Below are 19,769 nucleotides of genomic sequence, written 5' to 3'. Positions count from 1 at the left end.
GTCAGTCAGAGAAAGACAAATACCATATGATTTCATTCATATGTGGAATTTAAGAAACAAAACAGATGAACATAGGGGAAGGGAAGGAAAAATAAAATAAGAGGAAAACAGAGAGGGAGGGCGCCTGGGTGGCTCAGTTGGTTAAGCGACTGCCTTCGGCTCAGGTCATGATCCTGGAGTCCCGGGATCGAGTCCCACATCGGGCTCCCTGCTCAGCAGGGAGTCTGCTTCTCCCTCTGACCCTCTTCCCTCTCGTGCTCTCTATCTCTCATTCTCTCTCTCTCAAATAAATAAATAAAATCTTAAAAAAAAAAGAACAGAGAGGGAGGCAAACCATAAGAGACTTAATTATAGGAAACAAACAGGGTTGCTGGAGGAGAGGTGGGTGGGGGGAGGGGTAGCTGGGTGATGGGCATTAAGGAAGACACTTGATGTAATGAGTGCTAGGTGTTATATGCAACTGATGAATCACTAAATTCTATCCCTGAAACAAATAATACAGTATGTGTTAACTAAATTAAATTTAAATTTAAAAAATAAAAAATAAATATAAATAAAAAGAATTCCCACACCTGAAACTAATGCAACATTGTATGTCAAATATACTTCAATTAAAAAAAAGATAATAACTTTTCTAAATTTAAAAATAAAAAAGAATTTTGACGCAAAAAAAAGTTTTGAGTACAAATGACTGAGAGTCAAATTCTGACTCTGCAGTGGAAACTTGAGCAAGATAAATAATCTCCTGAACTTCAGTTTCCTCATCTGTGAAGTGAGAACAACACACGTAATTAACATAATGTTAACAATACAACATTGTTATGAAGATGAGGTGAGCTGATACATTGGAAGCTCTTGGCTCAGTTTCTGGCATTTGGGAGGAACCCCACGAGTCTGAGCTCTTATTCTTATTATACTTTTATGTACACTGTAAAATTCTGAAACAGAGATCCATGTACATACATCTCTGACCATAATTCCGATTAACTCTTTATGATTCCTAGGTTCCTAGAAGGATAATTACTTAGGTCTAAGCGTCTGAACATATTGGATGATAATCCTGTTTTGTCAGAGTTATCCAGAAAAGGCAATTCAACAGTTTGCTTCACTTGACTACCAGAAAACCCTCGAGCTCTGGAAGTTAAATTCTTAAATTTATTTGGCAGATGACAAACCTAACTAAATTTATGTATATTTATGTTAAAATCTGGTGCTCTTTAAGATCTCTTTGTGATAGGTCATTAGCAAGAAAGAGAAAATAAGAGGGAAGGTTTCCCTGTTTCTGGTAAACCCAACAGTCCCAGAGGTGAAAGGGGTTTAGGAGACTGTGCCCCTGGCTTCCAGCAATCCTTTGAGTGCATTCATTCCTTGGCGTTCCTTTCCAACACCTGCCACTTTAAATCCCTTGCTTTGCATTGCCATTGGACTTTCAGATTCCCTCCTTATCTTTGACCTTTTTATTTAAGGATGTGACTTTTAACTAACCTTTGGCCTGTGGGTCAGCAGTTAAGCTGTCCATTCTTCCAGACTCCTTTCATCTTTTGCCTTTTTAAGGACAAAGCCAGTTGTGCATAACTTACACATATTTTGGCCATCTCAAGCCATTCTTAGGTGGTGAAACCTCCGAAGGCAGGTGCTGCCAGGGGCACATTGAATAGAAACGAGAAACAAACTGTTAAAAAGAGCAATCGACTTTGGGTTTCTCAGGAAAACTCAGCGTGTTCCAGTTTCATTTCAATGTCCTCTTTTAGGGGAGGCTAGAGGATTATTCTTAACAGAGGCAGTCTCGATAGAGTTTTCTCACTTTGAAAGTGAAGTCTCTTGCTTGTGAGGAGTAAATGTTAAAAACCACCCCTCTCCTCAAGGAGATCTTAGCTTACCAGAGAAGGGGGACAGAATATACACACACGTCTGCAACCTAGAGTAGAGGCAGTAAGGGTCACGAAGCACAAAAGGGAATTCCAAGAAAGGAGAGTTTCAATTGAATGGTGGAAATCTAGGAGGACTTCATGTAAGAGATGGTGTTTAGGAGGAGTCAAGCTTTGTGAAGGAGTGGTGTTTAAGATCAGTCATGAAGGATGTTAGTGAGTGGGATTTGGTGCAGGTGGAGGGGTGAGTAGAACGAGAATGGGAACATTCATGCATGCAAGTGGAATCACAAGAGAAAAGTCAGAGCTATTAAGAAGTGGAACATGTCTGGGGACTATCAAGTGAGGTAGTTTCATTAGCATGTACAATATATTTAGGGGACTGTGGAAGGTACAAGGAAGGACCAGGCTGCAGAGTGCCTGGAGTAAGGCATTTGTCTCAGTCTGGTGGACAAGACGCTGAAGGTTTGATACCTAGGGAGTGATCTGACCCCAGATGTGGTTTGGGAAGGACAGTGAGGGAGCTGTGTGTAAGGTGAAATGAAGAGAGAGCCAGAGGTAGAGAAAAGGAGAGAAAGAGAGAGGAGAGAAAGACTAACCAGGGCATGTTAGATTTTTTTCTAGACTAAAGACAATAGTGGGGGAGGGGGTCAAAGCCAGAACAGTGGCTGTGAGGATGGAGAGGACAAGTGGAAAAGCTTAGTAAATTTATGAAAATCTTTTTTTTAAGAATAATTTCTTTTCTTAAATAATTTATTTGCAATAAATTAATAGTTAAATAGCAAATTCAATGGTTAAAAACTCACAAAACACATCAACAAAAAATCTTTGGTTAATACATCTAATCACATTCTATAAAGCACAATAAATCAATTTCAATAAAAAGGCATATGAAGACTACTGTATGCTGTTGAAAAAAGATGAGCACAACAATAAAGTGCTTATCTGTTTTCAATCTTAAAAAACTTAGAGGCTGAACAGCGCTGTAGAAAGGTTGGACACGGTCAGGAAATCAGGCACCGTGTCCTGGGTTTCCATTAATTGTCCATGGGACCTCTGGAAAGTCACTTCATAACACTCTGGACCTATTTTCTCCTCTGTAAAACAAGGAGTAAAACTAACCAATCTCATGATCTATATAAATCAATGGCCCTGTTTATACCTGGTTTCCAGAAGTTTCTAGTGGTGTCCATAGCAGACGAAACATTTTTTTCAAGTAACAGAGTAGTGTAGGTATAATCTGTCTAAACTTTTCTGTTGGGTTCAAATAATCCATAAAGAGATGTACCATCAGTGAACTATAATGTGTTTTAATGGAAAATTCTTACTACTGCAATCACCAAGCCTTGAGTATAAGACACCATGAAAGCCCACAGAGTAATTTTTGAATTAGCTTCCAGTCTCATGGATACCTTGCCAAAGGTTTTGATCCATGTGTACCTACAATTCCTTTTGACAGTCACTTTAACCCCACACAACTTGATATACCAAAATCTAAGCTTGTAAAAAATTTAAGAGGTGAATTACATCAAGTAATATTTTAAGTGTTTATTCGTTTATCAATGGAATTTCCTGCAGGGTTTCTTTAAATCATTATCCCCCTCATAGAGTTTAATGATAACTCAATCTCCTCATGACTTTTCAGGAGCACTCTCTTACACTTCAGTAGGAAGGTCCTCTGTACTCACAGACATGGCCCCAACAGCAGAAAAGGGCACTCATTCTGAGAAGAGCACTGCACTCAGGCAAAGAGGTCCTCTGTGCCCTTGTCAGCAACATGTTAATAGGAAGCTAACACAAAAATGCTAAAAAAATCAAAGGTGTTATTTTGATTTAATGCCGGATGAGAGAGAAAGTAATGTTGTTCAACTGACAACTGTCATCAAAGCTTTGAGATATACTATCAGTTGGTAGTTTGGGGGCAAATTTAAGTCCACATAACCCCATGAGCAAGAAATGCACATTCAGAGGAAGTCCCTTAGTCTCTGTGCGTATATGTTTCCCTGGACTATTCTGGGTCCGTAGGGAAGTGTACAGAATGTAGTTTAAAGAAAGAACCTAGAAGGAAAACATAGTGCTTCGGATAAATGCATTGGGCTATGAGTGTGAATGCTGTGTAAATGTTAATGACATTATGACCTTGTTATTTGGGGGGAAGGAGATTTTGGGGGAGCCTCATCCAGCCTTTTTTCTGATCACCAAACCAAAGAGGCCCAGTTCAACCTTCCATAAATCAATATCTTCTTTCTAGAGTAGCAGGAAATTTAAATTCCTCTATTGTGTATACACTGGAAACCCGTAATTGCAAATCCATCAATTTCATACCTGTGGTTCAGAAGGTTTTAAAACCAATGTACTGTCAAGAACTTTAGGGAAATAAAATGTCCCAGAGACAATCAACTGACATGATTTGTATTCTGGGCTCAGCCATGGGATTCATCCTTGAATCCATCTTTGAATCCAATCATCGGGGGGGGGCACGTGGTTGTCAGTAGTTCTGCCAGATCCGCACTGTTTCATTGACTAGTGGGTACCACTCCTACCAGCATCAGATTGAGCTAATGCTCCATAGCTAGGAAGACAAATTACAAATTCATTAATTCATTAAAGTCTGGTATTACATTCCTATTGTCTACTCTAGATCTTTTGTTTAAACTAAGCTCTCTGTTAAATGAGTCGTTAAACAGTAATGTTTGGATTTTCATAATTATATTTGAATTTTACAGGTCTTAAACCAGCAGGAACTCAGGCTGAATTAAACGTTTTAATGCCTGACATGAGCAACTAAGGGGTTAGATAACCTGTTTTAGCCATTTAGAAAACTATGAACTCTAATTCATAAATTATCAAGTCCTTTCCTCTCACAGAAATAACCCACCATTTGGCTTTAGAGATAACATAGATATAAATGGCTCAAGGCAGGTAACACTTCATATTTCCACAGGGATAAAGGATGCAGAGCTCTTCCACATGTTATCTGCTGCGTTTCTGTAATCCTCACGTGTCTTTTCCCTCAAGTTTCCACAAGTCTCCCGGTTGGTTTCTGTGAGGGCTCTTTTCACATTTATCAACGTTATTTTGCTCACCCTCGACCACATGTACCTCATTTTTCAAAACAATCTGTAAAGTATGTTCTGAGGCAAGTATTTTCTACTCATCTGTCTGAGATCCGTCATGGGGAAACTCCTTCCTTGTAACTGAAACATACTGGGTAAAACAGCGATTTCCAAACCTGTTTTTAACCTATGCTTCCCACCCTCCCCCCCGCAAACAACATCTTATGCAGATCCTGGATCCGTAAAATAGCGGCAGGCTGCTCTGCCTGGAGCTCCGCGGGTGGCAGACTCCAAAGCCATCTTCCTCATGGCCTCTGTCTGGCTCCCTGCAGCTGTCCCTGAGCCACCTCCTGTGAAGCTTAAATGCATGCCTCACAAATTATTCATCAAGTTGACACTGGAACATGCAAAAGGCTGTCGACAGCCAGCGGCTTCCGAGCAGTTGCTGCCCTGGGTGAGGACAGCCAGAGCCCCGCTACGCAATGCTGTGGCTTGGGTCAAGTGAAGGAACCTGGTAGTCACCGAGTAGAGTCCTGTCCGGCACGTAGGATCCTTGGGGAAAGAGTCCCAGAATGTTTCCCTGGGCAGCCACTCCTGCCTGCTGCAGGGTTTGCTCCCCCAAGACCTTGACCAAGAAGTTGATGTACCTCATTGCCAGGCGAAGCGTTTCATTTTTGCTTAGCTTTTTGTCCGGAGGGTGTGTGGGGATGAGCTTCCTCAGCTTGGCAAAGGCGCTGTTGACGTTCTGCTGCCTCCACCGCTCCCTGGTATTTGTGAAGATCTTCCTGGTCATGTTTGAGTTCCTGAGACAGGAAAGAGAAAGGGCCCTAAGGGCCAATACCTTGTAAGCGATGGTGGGTATCCCATGTCCTGCCAAGAATTTGAGATATTAGATCTTTTTGACCCAGGTTTTAGGAAATTCCACTTCCTTATTTTTAGTTTTGGGGTTTGTTTGTTTTTTTCTTTCTTTTTTTTTTCTCTTTGAGTCTTCCTTTTGATAAGAGAAGAAAATGTGGTCGAAGAAAGGACAGTGTAAGAACAATACCTTTCAGCCTCTTTCTCCCTAGCTGTTTCGAAGCCTCCTGTTGCAAGGTTGTTTTATCCCGGTACCCCCCACTGTTTCTTTTATCACCAAATCCTCCAAAGTGTTCAGAATCAGGTACAGTATAGGATTTAGTACTTGCGCAGATAAAATATATATTTAGCCAATAGGGATTTAAACATGGATTCTCAAAAAAATAAAAGCTGTACTCCTAGCTTTCACTAATAAGGTAATTTGGGGAATGAAGATGATAGTGTGAAGACCTCGCCTGGAGGGCTGGGCCTCACTGTGCAAGACCGAAAATAACCAGCCCGGACCACTTTTAGAGGAGGAGGAACAGAGTGATGAAGAGTCTCGAAACCCTGTTGTATGAACAACAGAAGTGGGGATATTTGGTGTGACAAGAAGAAAAGACAAGGGGGAAATGGGGGTGGTGATTTGCCATGGATGCTGCAGAAGGTATTCAGGCCTCCACAAGCCTGCACTTGGGTGACCTTTCCAACCCCAGGGGAGCTGACTATCACCATCTACTGCCAAATCTTCCTTTGCCATTTTTAACTCTTAGAGGCATGGGTCCCTTTTGCCAGGCAGCTTGGATTAACATGCGTTAGTGGGAATGCAGATGATGCATCAGCAAACAAACCTCTCTGTGATCTCAGCATCTGGTGGACGTTGAGCACCAGGGCTCTACTCTGGAAAGAGGTACCCCTCACACCTATTGAAACTCTGTGTCATAAGGAAGCAGTACACTCACCAGATCCCTGCAGTTCTGGAGGCAGGTACAGCAGGAGCTCAGCATAGGGGAAAAACCACCTTCTCCCTCAAAGGGTGTGTGTTCTGGTCACAGCACCAAACACCAACCAGCTGTGAGGCGCTGCCTAAGTCACTTCACCAACCTGAGCCTCAGTTCCTCAGCTATACCACGGGTGTAATTATACCATCCTTTCCTCAGAGTTTGTTGTACGGATTAAACGGAATACTGCATGTGAAAGCATTCTGTGAACTATAACTAAGGAATTTACGTAAGTGCAACCAGCGCCTTTGCTTTGTGCCAGATATTGTTTCTCATGCATTAACTCATGCTAAATACATACACAAGCAGTGTTGGTTGTGTGACGGCATTGTAGACACTGCTGGGATTGGCCGAGGGCTGATGACATATTCCAGAAGTTATTTCTCTACACTGTGTGCTGGGACCTCTGCCCTTCGGTAGGAACCAAACGATGATCTCAGTTAATTAGAACAAGCCACTCTGTTACCCTCAAGCCCTGAGTCTAGAGGGATCAGTCGCCAATGGAAACATCTGCATGGCGGGTAAGGACGCGGGCTTCGGAGCCAGAACCCTGGTTTAGCTTTTGGTTCTGTTCCTTAGCTGGGTGACCCTGAGCAATCTACTTAAACTCTCTGGGTATCAAATGCCTCATAAGTAAAGGGGGACTACCTGTAAGGACACATAAAATGATCCACATAAAACACTTTAGTGAAGTGTTTGGCACACAGTAAGTGGTCAATGAATACTAAATAATTACAATTATTATTTCTACAAATAAAACCGGGAAAAGTAAAAGTTCGTTGCAACTTAGCATTTTTTTTTTTCCTAATGAAGAAGCTACAGTGTAGTAGAAAAGGTCTGAGCTTGATTTATGGATTTGTTTGTTCTGCTCTATATGTCTATAGACATATATGTATGTGTGGATGCAGAGCAAAATACCTGGAAGGATTCAGGCCGAACTGTTGATGGTGGGTCCTTGCGGGAGGACAGGGGGTTGGGGGAAGATAGAAAAAGGAGATGGGTGTGTTTTGTTTGATATAGGTGGGTAATATTTTACATATTTATAACTAGAAAGGATTCATATATTATTTGCTTCATAATAGACAAAAACTAAGAAAGTTTATAGGCTTTAATATAGAAAGACCTGGCTGTGAATCTCAGCTCCCAATTTCTTAGTTATATGATTCTGAGAAAATCAGTTAACTTCTTTAAGCCTCGATTTATTCTCTGGAAAATGGAAATAAAGCCATCACCAGGGTTCTTGTGAGGATTAAATAATACATTCTGTAAAGTATATAAATACATAAATGTGCCTGCTACATTAAGCACATAGGTGCTTAATAAATACAAGGATTCTCTTCCCTATACAGATGGGAAGGGTCATTACTCCAAAGAACAGCATTTTTCAGTCAACTCTACAGCCCCAGGACCTTTCCCCATCCCCGTTCTTGTTGCCTTTCCTGCTTCTGTCTGGGTTGAAGACAGACGGCTGTGCTGAGAATCCAGTGTTAAGGGGAAGGCATGGCCGCCCAAGCTCACTGGCTGGCTTCAGGCTCCCTCCGCCAGCCACTTGGGTCTCTGCAGAGACACTCTTGGTAGGACCCATGATCCAATTACAATCATACGCACTCTGAGCTTACGTAACACTTACTGACTCTGTGTGCCGGACACTGTCTGCCGGCTGGATCCTGAAGAAACCAGTGCCTTGTGAATGGAAAGAGAAGCCCAGGGCCTGTAGGAGCAGAGAGGCAGCACCTAACCCAGGCATTCTGGGTGCCTTCTGGGCTTACCATGAATCCTTCCAAACTGAAGGGGGTGGACTAGGTGATCCCAAGGGCCTCTTTCTGCTCTGAAACGCCACAGTGCCTTGCCTATTGCCCTTGATCTCACTTAACTCATTTCTAAATAGCCTAGTCTTTCATCTACAGTGAAAAATATGGGTGTCGTCAGAACTGTAACCAAGTAAAACTAACATATGACAGTTTGAACCTAAATCAAGGGATTTTAAGATAGAAAACTATCCAGTTTTGCTTACACCGAGGCTGGCTGCTTTGCAGCCTGGACTGTGGGAGCAAAGGTACTTTCAAGCTTCTCTTGCCAAAAGAGGGTTTAGCTGACTCACTAAGTCAACTCTAGTCCCTTGTGGTGGTGGGGGCGGGTGTCGTCTTTTTCAAGCTGGAAGAAAAAGATTAAGCAGGATAAACTAACTGGTGTTCTCTTCTAAGAGGACTCAATCCTATTGTGCTAGAAGCAGACAGAGGAAATAAGGAGAGGAAAAGACAGGCTTCAGAAATGTAGCCTGCCATCCTAGAAGGAGATTAATAATGCCTTGTTGATTTATCCTCAAGGGTGTTACTCTCCTCCACAGGGGGAAATAGAAATCAGTTCTTTAACAAGCTGGGAAAATTCAAAGTAGTGGTCACTGGGAAATGACTAATGTACTCATTAAATCAAAGGGAAATTGCACTTAGTGCTTTTCCGGTTGTAAAGACTGATTATGGCTAAGCTTGATTTCAGAATAATTTAAGACCTTAAAAAATACACCAGATGCCGCAGAATCAGAAAACGTCTGATAGATGTCAAAACAGAGGTAAAACATGTTGTCCCAGGTCACATGGGGAGTCAGTGGCACAGCCTGTGTCCCACGCCTCTGTATTGATGCATCTTTGTCACCACCGACTCCTGCTGGGTCAGGATACATAACATTTTTGCGGCATGGATTCTTTGGGCAGTCTGGGGAAGCCTAGGGGAGGTCTCTATCCCAGAGCAATGATTTGAAACACGTAAAGTAAAAAGCCTTTGGTTCCCTTCTCAAAACAATTATTTTAAATGCATGAACTGAAATACATAGACACATAAAAATCACCAATTATAATAATTATTAAAATAATTTTAAAATGCAATACAGTAATAATATACTTTGTTTTTAATATATTAAATTATTTATTACCATACTTTCTACACAGTGATATATAATCAAAAGATATGCAACATCTGTAAGATGAAGGTATTTATGATTTTTGTTGATGACATTGTCATCAGTACTACTTTTTATTACCTACATTCCTAAATAAAGGAAATGCTAAATTTAGATCAAAGATTACTGGAAATAAAGATGTAATTTTTTTCCCATCCAAATATATATAAGCCCTGATTTCTAATTACATGCCTCTGGTTGGGTGGATGTCACAGACCTGGGATTAGGGATGCCTGGGCAGGAGGAATGCAATGGTAAACATAATAGGAATATAGGTGTACACAAACTTCTCTCTATTATATTGTCACCACTGAAGGTAACAAGTTACCAGAGAGAAGAATGACAACTATGCCCCTACAGAAAGGGATGCCCCCAGTAGGGATTGCTTGCTTTTTTATGACAGTGGTTTCTGGACACAGAGCCTGGGGCAACAAGAAAGGGAGCGCACAGGCTCACCGCTAACATTCCTGCGGTGGCCTGTCCCAGGCATTCAGACTCATATGGCTCTTCGTTCATAAGACTTTAAATTTCTCCTCCTGTCCTTTGGTCATGTGTATTTGTCTCTTTCATCTTTTTCATGAAAATAAGTGAAAACAGACTCCAGAAAGAGAGAGATGAAAGGTGGCTTATAGAGTTGGGTTAGGGGAAGGTGCCTAACCTCCAGCACTGGGCATAGCTTTGCCTTTTGAAATCATTATAGAAGTAACATGTGCTCATCCAAGAAACAAACAAACAAACAAACAAGCAGTACACAAGTGTATAAAGTAAAAAAATATAAAGGCTCTCTATCTATCTATTCACTCTTACTCCCCGGCAGCAGCCAGCTTGGTGTCTATAAATATAATATAGATCCTTTAGACAGAATACATATGTCCTTTAAAAATCAGAACACATACTATTATGCAAATTACTTTTCTCCTTAGACAACTCTGCACGTTGATGTTCTAAATAAATACACTTACCATGAGTCACAGTCTTTGGGTGGGCACCCCGCGCTCTGGGAGAGCTGCCTGTTCCACCTGCGCCTCACCGCCTGATGCACCTGAATACTCCACCCACCCCACCCAACCTGAAGCCCCGGCTTTTCCCTTTTTATTTTTATAACCTTCGCTCCCGCTAGCCTGAATGCGGCGGCCAGGAAAGCATCTCGCGCTCAAGTTTCGCACCTGCCAGGTGCGGGGGAGTAGCTCACCCGGACGCAGAAGCTACCCAAACGGCCCTCCGAGGTACTGCGGGGTGTCTCCAGCATCGCATATCAAGGTAAAGCGGCCAGGCCAACACGCACAAGGGCATCGCTTTGCTCCCCCCGGAGTCGCGCCACCCCCCCACCCACCCCTCGGAAAACCCCCAGGTCTTCTCACTGAGTCGACTTGGTAGCTGCTACCAAGTCGCCTCCACACCTCTGTCCTCCCGGGCGAGTGTGGCTCGGACTCCAGGGCTGCGCGGGAGACCGGCTGGCCCACGAGCCCGGCCCCGGCGGCACCCACGTCCCTTCAGGATCGACCCACCTCCTCGCCAAGAGCCCGGAGACCGCGCCGTCGTTGTCGCCGTCGCTGGCCGTGTGCGCCCTCGCCTGGACGCCGCGCCTCCGCCGCTGCCTTTATAGGACACGGCCCTTTGTCTCCGCGACCCACGGGGCCCCTTCCCGCCCGTCCCTCCCCACTCCCTGCGGCCCTGCTTCCCAGGCCCACGACCCTGACCCACTAGATCAGGTTTTCTGGGGGTGGGATCCGAAATCTGCGTTTTTACTAAGCATTCCAGGAGATGAAGATGCCCAGCGAAGTGTAACAGTCACTGCACTGGGCGGATACCCGGATTTATGCATCTCGGGGTCCACAGTGCCCAGCACACAGCTTGGTTATTTCAGTGGCCTTCTACTTGGTCTTTTTGCTTCTATGCTTGCTCTTTCTGTCTGCTATCCAGCATCACTCAGAAGGATCCTGTGAAAATCCAGTTTGGATTCCTGTCACTTCTGGTTCAAAACCCTTAGGTGGCTCTCCATTTCACTCAGAGTTAACTTGAAGTCTTCACAATGGCCCCTTTTACTGACCTGTCTGTTCCTTCTCTCCCTGTGGTTTAATCAAATGTAGCCACTCTGACCGTTGTTATTTCAGGAACACACCAAACACCCTCCTGCCTCAGGGCCTTTGCACTCTTGTCTCTGCCCGAAACACTCTGCCTCCAAGTTATCCACATAATTTCCCACCCCCCACCCCACCTCCTTTCATTCATTCCACCCTTATTACTGAGCAACTTATAACATCCTTATTACTAGTCAACATTGGTTGATTAATGAATGGATAAGTAATGAATTTCTAGATATCACATTCTCTGAAGGTCCCAGAATAGGATTTGGTACGATAAACTCACAATGTATTACAGATCAGCAGTTAAGAGTAAAGGACTCTGGAATTGCATTACCCAAGTTGAAATCTCTGGTCTACCCCATTTATGTGACCCTAGGCAAATTATGTAACTTCTCCCTGCCTCAGTCTCCTCATCTGGAAAATAGGGACAATGACAGGATTGTAAAGACAACTACCAGCTCCCTTCCCTGGGAGAGGATTGTATAGCCCCACCCATTGCCATGGGAGGGACAGTGCCTCCCCATAGGTGGGGGGAGAGGACCGCCCCACCCAGGGCCAGGCTTGGCCATGTGACTTGCATCAGCCAATGGAATGTGCGCAGACCTGCCATCTGTGGTGATGGAGTGGGAGCTTTAAGAGTCATTCCTAGGGACGCCTGGGTGGCTCAGTCGTTAAGCGTCTGCCTTCGGCTCAGGTCACGATCCCAGGGTCCTGGGATGGAAACCTGCATTGGGCTCTCTACTCAGCGGGAGGCCTGCTTCTCCCTCCCCCACTCCCCCTGCTTGTGTTCCCTCTCTTGCTGTGTCTCTGTCGAATAAATAAAATCTTTTTTTTTTAAAAAAAAGAGTGATTCCTAGTTGGGCTATCATGAGAAAGTTATGTTTGGGGTTGCTCTTTCAGCCCGAAAGCCACAGAGCAAACCCATAACCAACCACAGCCCTCATGTAACATGAGTGAGGGGTAAATTTTTGTTGTTGTAAGCCACTGAGACTTTGGGGTTCTTTGTCCCCCTCCATAAAAAAAATGCCATTCTTATTATAAATTAAAAAAAGCTGTTGTGTGCATTGCCAGAGTCTCAGGAGGCAGGAAGGTGAAGAAAACATTCCATCTGCTTTCAAGGAGTTCACAGGCTTTGGGAGGGCGAGGCATGACAAAAATGACTACAAAAGACAGTCCTGAGTGCCAGAGAGTGTGATCTTGGAACTGGGGAGGCACAAGATTCTAGTTGGAGGATCAGGGATGGCTTGTGGGAGCGATGGCATTTAAACCAGGCCCTGAGGCAGGGCTGCCTCTGACATTTGTGGGATCCAGGACAAAGGTACAACTAGAGACTCCTGACACATCCCCATTCTTTTCCCACTGCCCAGCTCTGTTCTGCTCTGTGAAGGGCCTTGAGTGAATGATGTGGACTCCCAGCCCACATGGACCTAAGGAAGAGCCCTGTGCAGGCTCTGAAAATGGGCTCGGGGCCACTGGAGCAGAAATTCAGGGGTCCTGGATACCCAGAGTGGGGTCTATATCCAGGGGTCCTGGATACCCAGAGTGGGGTCTAAATCCAGGGGTCCTGGATACCAAGAACGTGATCTGGAATGTGGGAAATGGGCCCCAGATGGGTATAGGAGGAGGGCGAGTACAGGGCTATCTAAAGCACATCTGAAAAGGCAGGGGTCCCAGTGGCCTGGGTACCTGGGTGGAAGGGTGGGGAAGACTGCCAGAATCCCCTGGGGAGGAGTGGAGGAGAAGACAGTCCATGTGAAGCCAACTGTGTGGACGGAAGATGGGAGCGGTATGTTTAGATTTACAGGTTACAAGGCTCATTCTGGTGGCAATGCAAAGGATGGACTGGAGGGTAAGTTAGAGAAAATTAATTGGTCAAGTTGTGCACAAAGGGGGCCTTTAGAAACACAACTTGGTATTTCCAGCAAACATCCCCAATTTGTCTTCTCTCTGCCCTTCTGTCTTCTCTGTGTGCTGTGGAAGGGGCACTGCGTCCTCCCAGTACCCAGGTTTTTCTACCAGGCCCTGTTATATCACAATTCTGATAAAGCGCAGGTTATATTTTAAACCAAGGACCTATACTACCCTCATCTTAGCCAAAAACCTGTAAGGGAATATATGTGCTTAATGGCATATTCTGTGAGTGTAAAAAAGAACTGTGGCAACTGGACCACAAGATCAGGAATGTGTGAAGCAAGATGAAACAAGAAGCTGTAAGGGGGATCTGTGCACAGCTGGACATGAGCTGCAGAGAAAGGGGTACCCCTGTGCTGGTACACGGGGACCAGGGTCAACATCTGTTTTCTTCTCAAAACTGTCTTACACGTTATTGTTGCCTTTATCATTTTTAAAATGGGAAAACATTTTGGGGCCCCATACCACTAGCAGTGATTCTTCAGATGATGGGCCCTCTCCCATCCTGGTCTCCCAGTGCCAGGAGTTAGGGGCTAGGTCCGGGACCCCAGGGGAAAGGGGTTGAAGGAGGAATTTACATAATCCGATTATTGGGGGATTAAGTTTGGGCAGCTAAACGCCTCTGTGTGCTTGAGCTAAAACCCTTACTATTCATGGCTCTCACTGCCCCCTGGAGAGACTGCACCTGCGGACTCCTGGCCAGGGAAGGGCAGTTCGCTAGGAGAGCCTGGTTTTACTGGCTTAATTGATCTGTCTGGATTAGCCGGTGAATACTGGACCTCTAGTCCTATGTGCAGGGGTTGTCAGCCTCGGGAGAGACGAAACCTGAGGTTTTCAGAAGGGAATTCTCTCAGCCCAGGTGGTTGTGGGCCAAGGTCATTTTGGCTGGAGGTCAAGCATCAGCCTTATTTATCCAATCTTAAAACTCCTTCCTCCCCTCTCATTCTTAACTCCTTTCCCAATCCCCAATTCTGCATTTCCAGGCCCCAATCCATCCATCCATCTCTCCATTCGTCCATCTGTCCGTCCATCCAACTGTCCATCCATCCCTTCTTCCATCCACCTATTGTGTATGCAGCCATCAATTTATTCGTCACATGAGTTAGCTAGTTCTTGATAGTTAATAGAATTCACTAGTAAATCCTTTTAGGTAGGTTTTGTTCCTTCAAGTGTTCTATCTCTTAAGTTAATTTTGGCACTTTGACATATAAACTTTGACATTTTCAGAATCATTAATAAAGTGTTTTATACAGCTATTTGATGATTTTTTTTAAAGATTTTATTTATTTATTTGACAGAGAGAGACACAGTGAGAGAGGGAACACAAGCAGGGGGGATGGGAGAGGGAGAAGCAGGCCCCCCGCGGAGCAGGGAGCCCGATGTGGGGCTCGATCCCAGGACCCTGGGATCATGACCTGAGCCGAAGGCAGATGCTTAACGACTAAGCCACCCAGGCGCCCCTATTTGATGATTTTTAAAATATATATATATCTGGGGGCACCTGGGTGGCTCAGTTGGTTAAGCGTCTGCCTTTGGCTTAGGTCGTGATCCCAGGATCCTGGGATCAAGTCCCACATTGGGCTCCCTGCTCCGCGGGGAGCCTGCTTCTCCCTCTACCCCTCCCTTCCACTCATGCTTTCCCTCTCAATTAAATAAAACCTTTAAAAAAAATGAAAATAAAAAAATGTATCTGTATTTGTGTTGCCTTTCACAGTCTTCACGTTATGTATTCTCTCCTTGATTAGCTTTGCAGAAGCTTATACATTTTATTGTTCTTTTTGAAAACTACCTCTGTGTTCCAACATTTTTATGATTTTCTAGTGTATTAATGTCTACTCTATCTTTATTAAATCTGCTCTTTCTCACTTGCTTATGCTTATTTTGTTCTCTCTCCACCTCCCACTCTTAGATTGAATGTTTATTTTATTAATTTTCAGGCTATGAATTTTTTTCTGATATACCTTTGGTGTCATTCTGTGTTTCCATTTATACTATCATTGTCATTAGTTTCTAACATCTGTTGTTTATTTTAATTTTTATTTTTGAAAGTATTTTTAAAATTTTTTTTTTTAAGATTTTATTTATTTATTTGCCAGAGAGAGAGAGTGAGACAGGGAACATAAGCCAGGGGAGTAGGAGAGGGAGAAGCAGGCTTCCCAGTGAGCAGGGAGCCCGATGCGGGGCTCAATCCCAGGACCCTGGGATCATGACCTGAGCCAAAGGCAGGTGCTTAAAGGCTGAGCCACCCAGGCACCCCTAAAATTTCTTTATTGTATTTTTTGGTAACAATTTGCCATTAATTTCCAATTTCATTGTGGTATAGTCAAAGATATGCTCTGTATATTTTTTGCTTTGGGATATTTATTGAGAGTTTCTCTTTGGTAAAACATATGATTAACGGTTATAAATGATCCATAAGCAATAGAAAAGGAGGTAAATATCCTGCTTGAAAAATAAAATGTTTTTATATACATCCATTAAATTGATCCTTCACATCCGTCTTGGGAGTTTTGGTCTGTTTTAATCCCTTTGACAGAGTTGTATGAAAATTTCCCTCTATTGCTCCATGTCTGTTCCTTCCTTTCAGTTTTTCCAGGACTGCTTGCTTTAGATCTTTATATTTTAAGATACAATGCATTTGACACATGAAGACTCAAGGAAGTTTTATTGATTTAGAGAATAAACCCCATATCAATATAAAATTGGCCCTCTTTGCCTTGCTTCTTATCACGAATTTTATATTATGACAACCTATTCTGCATTTTCCAAATAAAACCGTGCTCGTTCTTTTACAGTTAATTTGTGGGTGTGTGGGTGTGACTCTTGGTCCTAGGTTTTATCTTTCTGTGAAACTTTATTTGGTAAATTAAAATTCCTTTGACTCTGGTGTTCTAAAGGAGCCTCATCACCATGGTGAATTCTTCAAAGCAAATTTCTTTCTGGTTTACTTGCTCATTGGCTTGCCCGCTATACACTGTAAATGTCAAGAGGGCAAGGACTTAGCTTCGTTAATCACTAAACCCCACAAACTGTGTTCACTGCACATAAAAGCTGCTTGATAAGACATTTGTTGAATGAATGCAAGACAGCGCTGACTCATTTCTCCAAACAGCTGTCCCCAGCCTGCCCCGCTTTCTGTCCCAAGACACATAGCTTGTTTCTATGAAACGAATGCTTCCAAGGCCATGGGAGGGGTTTGGATGATTGTTTGTTTTTTTAAGGAGAAGAGAGGAGCATTCTGGCTGCCGGACACAGGGGGTCAAGAAAAGATGTGAGGAGACTAGCTAGCAGGCTGTGACAGGAGAGCAGGAGAGCGGATGCTGCTTGACCTAGGGGTGATATCAAGCACCAACTGGGGGCCAGGTGCCAAATTCTCTATCCCATTATTTTGCACTTGGGTACTAGGTGTCATGCAAGGCATTACACCCAATTTTTCCATTTAATATGAGAAATTATATATTTTGATTAAAAGTGACATAACCGTTATCATCCTTGACAAAACAAAACATGGCACCCAAGCAAGTGAAATACTAAAAAGTATGCCCAAAGAAGCAAGACTTCACACGCAGCTGACTCTGTTTTACCAGTGGTCCTTAGACAAACATCTTCCCAGAGCCAGCAGAGGCTGTAAATTCTCATGGACATTAATGTCACTCCATTCATAGGACCCACAGAGCCACTTAGTGATTAGCTCACCTCCTCCAAAGCTCTTCCTGCCTCCCCTTCTCTAACCTCTTGCAAATAAAAAAGGAATAAAGCAAGCAGCTGCAGAGGAGAGCAGGTGATGTAGGAAAGCAGGGCATCTGGAAGGAGAAGTAAGCTGACATGGTCCACATCTCTGTGGGAGCGCTGGGAAGGTGCTTGGATGAGTGAGAGCTTTGGTCTTCTATCGTAAGGAAAGAGAGATTTGGCTGCTTTATCATCATTTTTGGACTTTCCTGAGGTCATTCCCTAGTCATGACAGAAAAGGAGGGATGCTAGAATCTGCAGGCCAGAGTCTCTGATGTACACTGGCCTTGTGGCCCTGGACATACTCACAGATAGAAACAATCAAGGAAAAATTGATGTTGATTTAGAAGGAAACAAACTTGCTGTCCATTGGGTTTTCCCCTACAGCATACAGTGACTTTAGCTGACAAAGGAAGAGAAACGATATCACTCTGTAAACGAAGTTATCCTTTCTTGGAAGATTGCCACAGCCTGCCATCAGACATCCTGCATTTCAGAAGCAGCCAACATTGAATCTCAGGGATGATCCTGCACTGGATCCAAATGTAAGGCCCTGTTTGAATAAAGAAAAGGGGAAGGGTGAGTGATTGTAGATGGATCTACAATCAGATTTCAAAGATTTGCAAAGATTTCCTGCACTGTTGTAACACTGTCTTCTTGATGCCTTTTCTTGTTTCCTCTGTTTTCTCTGTCTGCTGTCTAATCCTGCGCTTTGTCTGGGAGAAGTACAGTGATAAGGTTACTGGTTCTGATGGCAAGTAGGATTTAATTAATTAATTAATTGCTTTACAGGCCCATGCTGCTTTGTTGCCTTCCCATTTAAACTGGCTACTTATCTAAGAAACAAAAAGCTGGCAGAATTGCCAAACAAACAAACATATTTTACCCTTCTGAGGCTGTTTTCTATAACATGGGAATCACAAATACTCATTGATGTGCTCAGAATTAAGTGGGATAGAGTACTAAGCAATACCAATGAGGAACAGCTAAGAGAAGGCCTTTGCTGTGGCTGCAGAGGCAGACTGATGGGTGTCTGAACCCTTGCTCCCACACTAGTCTCCCAGTTTCAACTTTCTCAGCTGTGAATTGGAAACCTCGGCTTCATGGCTTACTGTGAAGATTCAGTGAATGATCTGGAGTAAATGCTTAAAAACGGTGAGAACAGGCATCTAATAAAAGTCATAGTTGCTCAATAAACAATTATGTTTTCATTTTTATTGCCAGAAAACCTCTATCCAAAAACTAAATGGAGAGTCTGAACACATGCCTCTAATATCCTGCAGAGGGCACTTTCATTTTTTTCTTTCATTTGCCCAACCCAGCCATTCCCGCTCCCACTTATTTATTTCCTTCTAGTATTTGAAGCAAACAGAGCCCAGAGCTGGATGAGGGAGATAACAAAGCGGGGAAAGAAAAGCTTCTCTTGAGCATCAGGTTCTCTCTTACAGTTAATTGCCACTCTCCAGCTCCCCAGACCCAGGACCCCTTGGTAACACCCAGACAGACACAGGCACACAAATATCTCCCTCAGGACACCTGGTGTTGAGGCCTGTCCAGAGCAAATGTTGACCATTGCAACAGAAAGCGGGGCACATAACTGCCTCAAATGAGTGGGCTTTTCTTCCCATAGTTACAACTAGAGAGATGTTCAGCCCTGGGTCTGCCCAGCTGCTGACACTCTCAAGACCAGGCTGGTTTGGCCTTCACTCCATAGGCCTGGAGCGGAGAGTGCTATTTCCAGCCAATAACCCCAAGGGCAGTGGGAAAGCAAGGAGGTTGGGGGTGAGCAGAATCAGGTACTGGAGAAAAGAAAGAGGTGGGGTGTGACTCCCCTTCTCCTCTTTATATTCTTTGGTCTTTGTCTAAGAAACATGACTGATCAAATGGGTCCCCTAGATGGGGATTTGGATGCTCTGTGGGCAACAGATAAGAGTGCAGCCTTCTTACAGAAAGTAAATTCATTGAATACTCTCCATAAAGTCAATAATGTCAGGCTTATCAGCTGTCCTCATTCCCCACTCAGCCCCCTGGGGACCAGACTCGAAATAAAGGCCACAGCTCCAGGGGCTGTAGAGTGGAGGCACAGGATGAGGCTGGGAAGGGGCCTCTGCCCCGCTGGGCTATATTTTAGGCAGGTGGGGGAAATCTGCCAGGCCTGAGCTTCCCAGAGCCCTCAGCTCTCCAGACTGACAAATCCCAAACCAAACACATCCGTTGAGGGGATGAGGCAAGCACCCCCTTAGTCCTCACATTCAGCAGATGTTTGCAGGATGCTCCACTGGGGTCTTCTTAGGACAATTAGAGGATTTTTTTAAATTTTATTTTAT

The 19,769-nt window shown here is 43.9% G+C and overlaps 1 protein-coding gene across 1 annotated transcript; it reads right to left on the bottom strand.

Annotated features, from left to right (window-relative positions):
• Window positions 1-5,399: 5,399 nt before the first annotated feature.
• TAL2 (TAL bHLH transcription factor 2) lies at window positions 5,400-5,717 on the bottom strand. Its single transcript, XM_088018817.1, has one exon. It carries the CDS (start codon window positions 5,715-5,717, stop codon window positions 5,400-5,402), a length of 318 nt encoding a protein of 105 aa, XP_087874943.1.
• Between the last annotated feature and the right edge of the window lie 14,052 nt (window positions 5,718-19,769).

This window comes from Eumetopias jubatus, unplaced genomic scaffold, assembly GCF_037043125.1.
Source record: "Eumetopias jubatus isolate StellerSeaLion01/CBP00866 unplaced genomic scaffold, mEumJub1_p1.0 scaffold_15, whole genome shotgun sequence".
Classification (NCBI taxonomy): domain Eukaryota; kingdom Metazoa; phylum Chordata; class Mammalia; order Carnivora; family Otariidae; genus Eumetopias; species Eumetopias jubatus.
This window is presented reverse-complemented; position numbering and strand designations above follow the sequence as displayed.